Consider the following 10,492-nt stretch of genomic DNA (forward strand, 5'->3'; position numbering starts at 1 on the left):
CCAAATCCCCTCTGGGACCCTAAAATCCCATCTGGGGACCCCAAAATCCCCCTGGGACTCCCCAAACCCCACCCAGGACCCCCCCCCGGGGCTGACTCATTTTGGGGTGACTCAGTCGGGTCTCGGCTCCTTCCTGCGGGGTCCCCTGGGAGGGGGGGGCGTCACATCCAGCTCATCCCAAATTCCTCGTGATTCACCCCAAAAACGGCCACCGGGCCCCGAATCCATCCTAAAAACCTCGCTGCGACCCCAAAGCTGGAGGGATTCATCCCAAAAACTTTCACGGACCCAAATTCATGTGGATTGACCCCAAAACTGCGGAGATTTACCCCAAAACCCACGTGGATTCACCCAAAACCACGTGGGTTTAACCCAAATCCTCATTGCACCCCAAAAATGAAGGGATTCACCCCAAAAATTTCCACAGATCCAAATCGGAAAAGATTCACCCCAAAAATGTATGGGTTCACCCCAAAACCACGTGGATTCACCCCAAAAGCCACGTGGGTTTAACCCAAATCCTCATTGCACCCCAAAAATGAAGGGATTCACCCCAAAAACTTCCACGACCTCAAACCGGCTGGGATTGACCCCAAAACTGAACAGCTCCACCCCAAAAACCACGTGAATTCACCCCAAAATCCACGTGGATTCACCTCAAATCCTCCCTGCACCCCAAAAACAAAGGGATTCACCCCAAAACCTCTCTGAGATCCAGATCAGGGGAGATTCACCCCCAAACCTCCATGGATTCACCCCAAAATCCACGTGGATCTACTCAAAGCCTCCCTGCACCCCAAAAATCAAGGGATTCACCCCAAAACCTCCAGCAGAGCCCAGATCTGTCCCCATCCCCAGCGCTGCCACCCCACAGGGGTGTCCCGTGTCCCCTCCATGTCCCAAATCCCGTGTCCCCACAAATGTCCCAAATCCCGTGTCCCTATCCATGTTCCATGTCCCAAATCCCGTGTCCCCTGTCCCTTGTCCCCAATCCCGTGTCCCCTTCATGTCCCAAATCCTGTGTCTCTTGTCCCCAATCCCGTGTCCCCCCAAATGTCCCAAATCCCGTGTCCCACCATGTCCTTGTCCCTTGTCCCCATCCCGTGTCCCCTGTCCCTTGTCCCCTGTCCCTCATCCTGACCCCATGCCCCACATCCCCATCCCGTGTCCCCTGTCCCACCTTCCCACCCCATGTCCCTTGTCCCCATCCCGTGTCCCTTGTCCCCTGTCCCTCATCCTGACCCCCTGCCCTATGTCCCCATCCCGTGTCCCACCATGTCCTTGTCCCTTGTCCCCTATCCCGTGTCCCCTGTCCCACCTCCCCACCCCATGTCCCTTGTCCCCCAGCCCATGTCCCACCATGTCCTTGTCCTGTGTCCCTGTCCCACACTCTCCCACCATGTCCCACCTCCCCATCCCATGTCCCTTGTCCCCCATCCCATGTCCCCATCCCGTGTCCCATGTCCCTTGTCCCCTGTCCCTCATCCTGACCCCCTGCCCCACATCCCCAGCCCATGTCCCACCATGTCCTTGTCCCGTGTCCCTGTCCCGCACTCCCCCACCATGTCCCACCTCCCCAGCCCATGTCCCCATCCCACGTCCCATGTCCCTTGTCCCCTGTCCCCCACGCCCATCCCATGTGCCACCTCCCCATCCCCTGTCCCTTGTCCCCTCTCCCACACCCCACGTCCTCACGGGATCAAAGCACGACCTTGGCCACACCTGGACCTTCCCCACCTTGGCCACGCCTGGACCTTCCCCGCGGCGGTGACACCACGAGGAACCTCCTGAACCTCCCGGGAGTGCCACCGCGATGCCCTCAAGGCCACCCCCTGGCTGTCCCTTCGCGGTGACACGTGCCGGGAACAGGGCGGTGGCACCTGCCTGGCACATTCCTGGCAGCACCTGCAGAGTCGCTTTCGTTTCTCCCCCTCCTTTTATTGTGACCAAAGGTCCCCTCCCGGTGTCCCCTGTGTCCCCAGTCCTGCCGCGCCCGCCGCTGGGGACGGATCCTCGCGTCCCCTCTCTGTCCCCAACTCGGGAGTTTGGGGGGACATGGGGCGGCTCTGGGACCACCCGGCCACGCTCTGCATCTGCGTCCTGCTGGTCTTCACAGGTGGGACATGGTGGCACCGGGACCCCTCCCCTCCCCTGGTGGCACCGGGATCTCTCCTGACCCTGTGGTGACACTGGGACATGTCCACCACCCCATGGTGGCACCGGGACCCCTCCCCACCCCTGGTGGCACTGGGACATGTTCTACACCCATGGTGGCACTGGGACCTCTCCTGACCCCATGGTGGCACTGGGACATGTCCCCCACCCCTGGTGACACTGGGACATGTTCCACACTCCATGGTGGCACCGGGATCCCTCCCCACCCCTGGTGACACTGGGACATGTTCTACACCCATGGTGGCACTGGGACCTCTCCTGACCCCATGGTGACACTGGGACATGTTCCACACCCCATGGTGGCACCGGGACCCCTCCCCATCCTGTGGTGGCACTGGGACCCCTCCCCACCCCTGGTGGCACTGGGACATGTCCCACACCCCATGGTGGCACTGGGACCCCTCCCCACCTCGTGGTGGCACCGGAACCTCTTTGAGTCTGGGGTCTTTGGAGGCTCAGGAGTCTTTGGGGGGGTCCAGGAGTCTTTTGGGGGTTCAGGGGTCTTTAGGGGAGGGATCAATGGATTTTTGGGGGGTCCAGGGGTCTTTGGGGGAGCCCAGGGGTCTTTGGAACCCAACTGGTGGGTTCAGGAGCCGGTTGAGGTCTTGGGAGCGTCTTTGGAGAATCAAGGGTGGGTCTTTGGGGGGATATTGTGGATGGGGGGGTCTTTGGAGGTCCAGGGGTCTTTGGGGGGGGGTGTCAATGAATTTTTGGGGGGTTTTAGAGGTGTTTGAGGGGGGTCAATGGATCTTTGGGGTTTTGGGATCCAACTGGGATTCTTGGGAATCTTTGGGGCATTTTTGGGGAACCAAGGGTGGGGCTTTGGGAATGGTTGGTGCGTTGTGGGTGGGGGTCCTTGAGGGGGTCCAGGTGTCTCTGGGGTGGGGTCCGTGTGTCCTTGGGGCTCTGCAGGTTCTGGTGGCCCATGGGGGTTTGGGAGATGTTGGCGAGGTCGGACTGAGCAGGTCCTTCACATGGAGGAGATGGTGGGACAGCCATCTTCAAGGGCGTGGCCGTGTCTGTCCTGGGATGACACGGCCACCGCTGCTCCAGCAGGGAAGAAAACCGTGGACTCCAGCGCCATCACCAGCTCCAATGTGACCACCAACACCACAACCAACTCGGATGACAAAAATGATGAAACCATGTCCTCCAACACCGCCACTACCATCTCAACCACCACCACCAAATCAACCACTTCCACCACCACCACCAGCACCTCAACCACGTCAGTTTGGCCTACTGAATTAACCACGTCCACCACCTCCTCAGCCACCTCAACCACATCAGCCAGTCCCACCGGATCAACCACGTCCACCTCAACCTCAACCACCCCCACCGAGTCCATCACGTCCACCATCAGCTCATCAACCACGTCGGCCGCCCTCATTGAGTCAACCACTCCCATCACCTCCACCCTGACCTCCTCCACCACCTCCTCCATACCCTCCTCCACCACGTCCATCCTGACCTCAACCATGTCCTCCACACCCACCGAATCAACCACGTCCACCATCACCTCAACCACCTCAGCCATGCCCACTGAATCAACCACCTCCACCACCATCATCACCACCTTAACCACATTCAGCACCCCCATTGAGTCCACCACCTCCACCACGTCCTCAACCACCTCAACCACATTGTCTGGTCCCAATGGATCAACCACGCCCACCTCCTCCTCCACCACCCCCACCGAGTCCACCATGTCCACCATCACCTCAACCACGTCAGCCACTCCCACTGAATCGACCACATCCACCAGCACCTCAACCACCTCAGTTGCGCCTACCGAATTGACCACGTCCATCACCACCTCAACCACCTCCATCACCCCCACCGGCTCCACCACCTCCACCACCTCAGCTGCACCCACTGAGCCCACTACGTCCACCTCAACCTCAACCATCTCAGGCGGCCCCACTGAGTCAACCACGTCCACCACCAGCACTTCAACCACCTCGTCCTCCTCCACTGCCCCCACCGAGTCCACCACCTCCACCTCAACCACCTCAACCACCTTGACCAGGCCCACTGAATCAACCACCTCCACCACCTCCACCACCCTCACCGAGTCAGCCACATCCACCACCAGAACCTCAACCACATCGGCCGCTCCCACCGAATCAACCACGCCCACCACCACCTCAACCACCTCCACCACCACCACCGAGTCCACCATGTCCACCACCACCACCTCAACCACCTCAGTCGTGCCTACCGAATCAACCACGTCCATCACCACCTCAACCACCTCAACCAACCCCATCGAGTCCACCACCACCTCAACCACCTCAACCACCTCGGCCACCCCCGCTGAGTCCGCCTCCACCTCAACCACCTCGACCTTGCCCACGGAATCAACCGCGTCCACCACTGGGTCCACCACCTCCACCACCTCAGCTGCACCGACTGATTCCACCATGTCCACCACCAGCTCTTCAACCACGTCAGGTGCCCCCACCTCCTCCACCACCTCCACCACCTCAGCCGCGCCTACCCAATCAACCATGTCCACCACCAGCACCTCCACCACCTCAGCTGCACCCACTGAGTCCACCACAAGCACCTCAATCACCTCCGTCTCCTCCACCACCTCCACCTCCTCCACCACCTCAGCTACATCTACCGGATCAACCACCTCCACCACCAGCACCTCAACCACTTCATCCACCTCAGCCGTCCCCACCGAGTCCACCACCTCCACCACCTCCTCAACCACCTCAACCACGTCATCCAGTCCCACTGAATCAACCATGCCCACCTCCTCCTCCACCACCCCCACCGAGTCCACCATGTCCACCATCACCTCAACCACGTCAGCCGCTCCCATTGAATCAACCACGTCCACCATCACCTCAACCACCTCCATTGCGCCTTCCGGATTGACCACGTCCATCACCACCTCAACCACCTCGATCACCCCCACCACCTCCACCACCTCAGCTCCACCCACTGAGTCAACCACGTCCACCTCAACCTCAACCACCTCAGCCAGGCCCAATGAGTCCACCGCGTCCACCACATCCATCACCACCTCAACCACATTGGCCCCCACCACCGATTCAACCATCTCCACTTCCTCCTCAACCACCTCACCTGCCCCTACTGAATCAACCACGTCCACCACCACCTCAACCACCTCGGCTGGGCCCTCCGAATCAACCACGTCCATCACCACCTCAACCACCTCAGTCGCGCATTCCGAATTGACCACGTCCATCACCACCTCAACCACCTCCATCACCCCCACCGGGTCCACCACCTCCACCACCTCAGGTGCACCCACTGAGTCAACCACGTCCACCTCAACCTCAACCACCTCAGCCAGGCCCAATGAGTCCACCGCGTCCACCACATCCATCACCACCTCAACCGCATTGGCCCCCACCACCGATTCAACCATCTCCACTTCCACCTCAACCACCTCATCCACCTCAGCCATCCCCACCGAGTCCACCACGTCCACCTCAACCTCAACCTCAACCACTTCGGCTGTGCCCTCCGAATCAACCACCTCCATCACCACCACAACCACGACCGCCACTCCCCATGAATCAACTACGTCCACCGCCGGGTCGACCACGTCCACCACCTCAGCTGCACCCACTGAGTCCACCACGTCCATCACCAGCACTTCAACCACCTCGTCCTCCTCCACTGCCCCAGCCGAGTCCACCACCTCCACCTCAAGCACCTCAACCACCTCGGCTGCCCCCACTGAGTCCACCACGTCCACCTCCACCTCAACCACCTCCACCATGGAGTCCGCCCCCACTGAGTCCATGATGTCCACCTCAACTCCAACCACCTCAACCACCTCATCTGTGCCCACTGAATCAACCACCTCCACCACCAGCACCTCAACCACTTCGTCCACCTCAGCCGTCCCCACCGAGTCCACCACCTCCACCATCACCTCAACCACCTCAACCACCTCGGCCGTTCCCACTGAATCAACCACGCCCACCACCACCTCCACCACCCCCACCGAGTCCACCATGTCCACCACCAGCTCTTCAACCACATCAGCGCGCTCCCATTGAATCGACCACGTCCACCAGCACCTCAGCCACCTCCATTGCGCCTACCGAATTCACCACGTCCATCACCACCTCAACCCCCTCAACCACCTCGCCCACCCCCACTGAGTCCACCTCCACCTCAACCACCTTGACCGTGCCCACTGAATCAACTACGTCCACCACCAGGACCACCACCTCCACCACCTCAGCTTCCCCCACTGAGTCTGCCACCTCCACCTCAAGCACCTCAACCCCATTGGCTACCCCCACTGAGTCCGCCATGTCCACCACCTCCTCAACAACCTCAACCACATCGGCCGGTCCCACTGAATCAACCACGCCCACCTCTGCCTCAACCACCTCTACCGTGCCCACGGAATCAACCATGTCCACCACTGGGTCCACCACCTCCACCACCTCAGCTGCCCCCACCGAGTCCACCACCTCCACCACCAGATCTTCAACCACGTCAGCCACCCCCACCTCCTCCACCAGCTCAGCTGCGCCTACTCAATCAACCACGTCCACCACCAGCACCTCAACCACTTCATCCACCTCAGCCGTCCCCACCAAGTCCACCACCTCCACCACCTCCTCAACCACCTCAACCACCTCGGCCGGTCCCACTGAATCAACCACGCCCACCACCACCTCCACCACCCCCACCGAGTCCACCATGTCCACCACCAGCTCTTCAACCACATCAGCCGCTCCCACTGAATCGACCACGTCCACCAGCACCTCAACCACCTCAGTCGTGCCCACGGAATCAACCACGTCCACCACCAGGTCCATCGCCTCCACCACCTCGGCCACCCCCACCGAGTCCACGATGTCCACCTCAACCTCAACCACCTCAGGCGGCCCCACTGAGTCAACCACGTCCACCACCAGCACTTCAACCATCTCATCCATCTCCACTGCCCCCACCGAGTCCACCACCTCCACCTCAACCACCTCAACCACCTCGACTGTGCCCACTGAATCAACCACCTCCACCACCCTCACCGAGTCAGCCACATCCACCGCCGGAATCTCAACCACCTCAGTCGCGCCTACCGAATCAACCACGTCCATCACCACCTCAACCACCTCAACCACCCCCACTGAGTCCACCTCCACCTCAACCACCTCAACTGTGCCCACGGAATCAACCACGTCCACCACCGGGTCCATCACTTCCACCACCTCAGAGGCACCCACTGAGTCCACCATGTCCACCACCAGCTCTTCAACCACGTCAGGCGCCCCCACCTCCTCCACCACCTCCACCACCTCAGCTGCGCCGGCCGAATCAACCATGTCCACCACCAGCACCTCCACCACTTCATCCACCTCTGCTTCCCCCACTGAGTCCACCACCTCCACCACCTCCTCAACCACCTCAACCCCCTCGGCCGGTCCCACTGAATCAACCACGCCCACCACCACCTCCACCACCACCACCGAGTCCACCATGTCCACCACCACCACCTCAACCACCTCAGTCGCGCCTACCGAATCAACCACGTCCATCACCACCTCAACCACCTCAACCAACCCCATCGAGTCCACCACCACCTCAACCACCTCAACCACCTCAACCACCTCGGCCCCCCCCGCTGAGTCCACCTCCACCTCAACCACCTCGACCTTGCCCACGGAATCAACCGCGTCCACCACTGGGTCCACCACCTCCACCACCTCAGCTGCACCGACTGATTCCACCATGTCCACCACCAGCTCTTCAACCACGTCAGGTGCCCCCACCTCCTCCACCACCTCCACCACCTCCACCACCTCAGCCGCGCCTACCCAATCAACCATGTCCACCACCAGCACCTCCACCACCTCAGCTGCACCCACTGAGTCCACCACAAGCACCTCAATCACCTCCGTCTCCTCCACCACCTCCACCTCCTCCACCACCTCAGCTACATCTACCGGATCAACCACCTCCACCACCAGCACCTCAACCACTTCATCCACCTCAGCCGTCCCCACCGAGGCTACCACCTACACCACCTCCTCAACAACCTCAACCACCTTGGCCGGTCACACTGAATCAACCACGCCCACCACCTCCACCACCCCTACCGAGTCCACCATGTCCACCACCAGCTCTTCAACCACGTCAGCCGCTCCCATTGAATCGACCACGTCCACCAGCACCTCAGCCACCTCAGTCGCGCCTACCGAATCAACCACGTCCATCACCACATCAACCACCTCCATCACCCCCACCGAAGTCCACCATGTCCACCTCAACCCCAACCACCTCTGCCGGGCCCATTGAGTCAACCACGTCCATCACCAGCACTTCAACCACCTCGTCCTCCTCCACTGCCCCAGCTGAGTCCACCACCTCCACCTCAACCACCTCAACCACCTCGACCGGGCCCACTGAATCAACCACCTCCACCACCTCCACCACCCTCACCGAGTCCACCATGTCCGCCACCAGCACCTCAATCACCTTGTCTGTGCCCACTGAATCAACCACATCCACCACCACCACCTCAACCACCTCATCCACCTCAGCCATCCCTATCGAGTCCAACACGTCCACCTCAACCTCAACCACCTCTGCTGGTCCCACTGAGTCTACCACGCCCACCACCAGCGCATCAACTACCTCATCCTCCTCCACTGCCCCCACCAAGTCCACCACCTCCACCTCAAGCACCTCAACCACCTCGGCTACCTCGACCGAGTCCACCACGTCCACCTCCATCTCAACCACCTCCACCACAGAGTCCCCTCCCACGGAGTCCACAATGTCCACCTCAACTTCAACCACCTCAACCACCTCGTCTGTGCCCACTGAATCAACCACCTCCACCACCATCTCCACCACCTCGTTCACTCCCACCGAGTCAACCACATCCATCATCAGTGCTTCAACCACATCAGCTGCCCCCACTGAATCAACCATGTCCACCACCTCCTCAACCACCTCGTATGTGCCCACGGAATCAACCACATCCACAACCAGCACCTCAACCACCTCCACCTCCTCCACCAGCTCAGCTGCGCCTACACAATCAACCACGTCCACCACCAGCACCTCAACCACTTCATCCACCTCAGCCGTCCCCACCGAGTCCACCACCTCCACCACCTCCTCAACCACCTCAACCACATCAGCCGCTCCCACTGAATCAACCACGTCCACCAGCACCTCAACCACCTCGGTCGCGCCTACCGAATCGACCGCGTCCATCACCACCTCAACCACCTCCATCACCCCCACCGGGTCCACCATGTCCACCACCTCAGCTGCACCCACTGAGTCCAATACGTCCACCATCAGCACCTCAACCACCTCATCCACCTCAGCCATCCCCGTCACCTCCACCACGTCCACCTCAACCTCAACCACCTCAGCCGGCCCTACTGTGTCAGCCACATCCACCACGTCCACTCCCACCTCAACCACATCGGCCACCCCCACCGAATCAACCATCTCCACTTCCTCCTCAACCACCTCACCTGCCCCTACTGAATCAACCACGTCCACCACCACCTCAACCACCTCGGCTGGGCCCTCCGAATCAACCACGTCCATCACCACCACAACCACGACCGCCACCCCCACTGAATCAACCACGTCCACCACTGAGTCCACCACCTTCACCACCTCCACCACCCCCACCGAGTCCACCACGTCCACCACCAGCTCTTCAACCACATCAGCTGCCCCCACCGAATCAACCATGTCCACCAGCACCTCAACCACCTTGGTCCTACCTACCGAATCGACCACGTCCATCACCACCTCAACCACCTCAGCCGGGCCCACTGAGTCCACCACGCCCACCACCTCTATCACCACCTCAACCACATCGGCCACCCCCACCGAATCAACCATCTCCACCACCTCCTCCACCACCTCATCCACCTCAGCCATCCCCACCGAGTCCACCACCTCCACCTCAACCTCAACCACCTCAGCTGGGCCCACTGCGTCAACCACGTCCATCACCACCACAACCACAACCGCCACCCCCACTGAATCAACCACGTCCACCGCCGGGTCCACCTCATCCACCACTTCAGCTGCACCCACTGAGTCCACCATGTCCACCACCAGCACCTCAACCACCTCATCCACCTCTGCCATCCCCACCGATTCCACCACGTCCACCCCAACCCCAACCTCCACCACTTCTGCCGGGCCCACTCAGTCAACCACATCCACCACAAGCGCCTCAACCATCTCATCCTCCTCCACTGCCCCCACCGAGTCCACCACTTCCACCACCAGCACCTCAACCACCTTGACTGCCCCCACTGAGTCCACCACGTCCACC

General features: G+C 60.7%; 2 protein-coding genes across 2 annotated transcripts; both read left to right on the plus strand.

Moving 5' to 3' along the window:
- Nucleotides 1-3,710: 3,710 nt before the first annotated feature.
- Nucleotides 3,711-5,420, plus strand: LOC115916342 (mucin-5AC-like; the record flags this gene model as incomplete). The annotated part of the gene is made up of 1 exon (XM_030970041.1): nucleotides 3,711-5,420. A coding segment is annotated over exon 1 (1,710 nt), but the record flags the coding sequence as incomplete, so codon positions are not given.
- Nucleotides 5,421-9,791: 4,371 nt separating this feature from the next.
- On the plus strand, nucleotides 9,792-10,222 carry LOC115916343 (cell wall protein DAN4-like; the record flags this gene model as incomplete). The annotated part of the gene is given in 2 exon segments (XM_030970042.1): nucleotides 9,792-9,824; nucleotides 9,827-10,222. Coding segments are annotated over 2 exon segments (429 nt in total), but the record flags the coding sequence as incomplete, so codon positions are not given.
- Between the last annotated feature and the right edge of the window lie 270 nt (nucleotides 10,223-10,492).

This window comes from Camarhynchus parvulus, unplaced genomic scaffold (assembly GCF_901933205.1).
Source record: "Camarhynchus parvulus unplaced genomic scaffold, STF_HiC, whole genome shotgun sequence".
NCBI classification, from domain to species: Eukaryota; Metazoa; Chordata; class Aves; order Passeriformes; family Thraupidae; genus Camarhynchus; species Camarhynchus parvulus.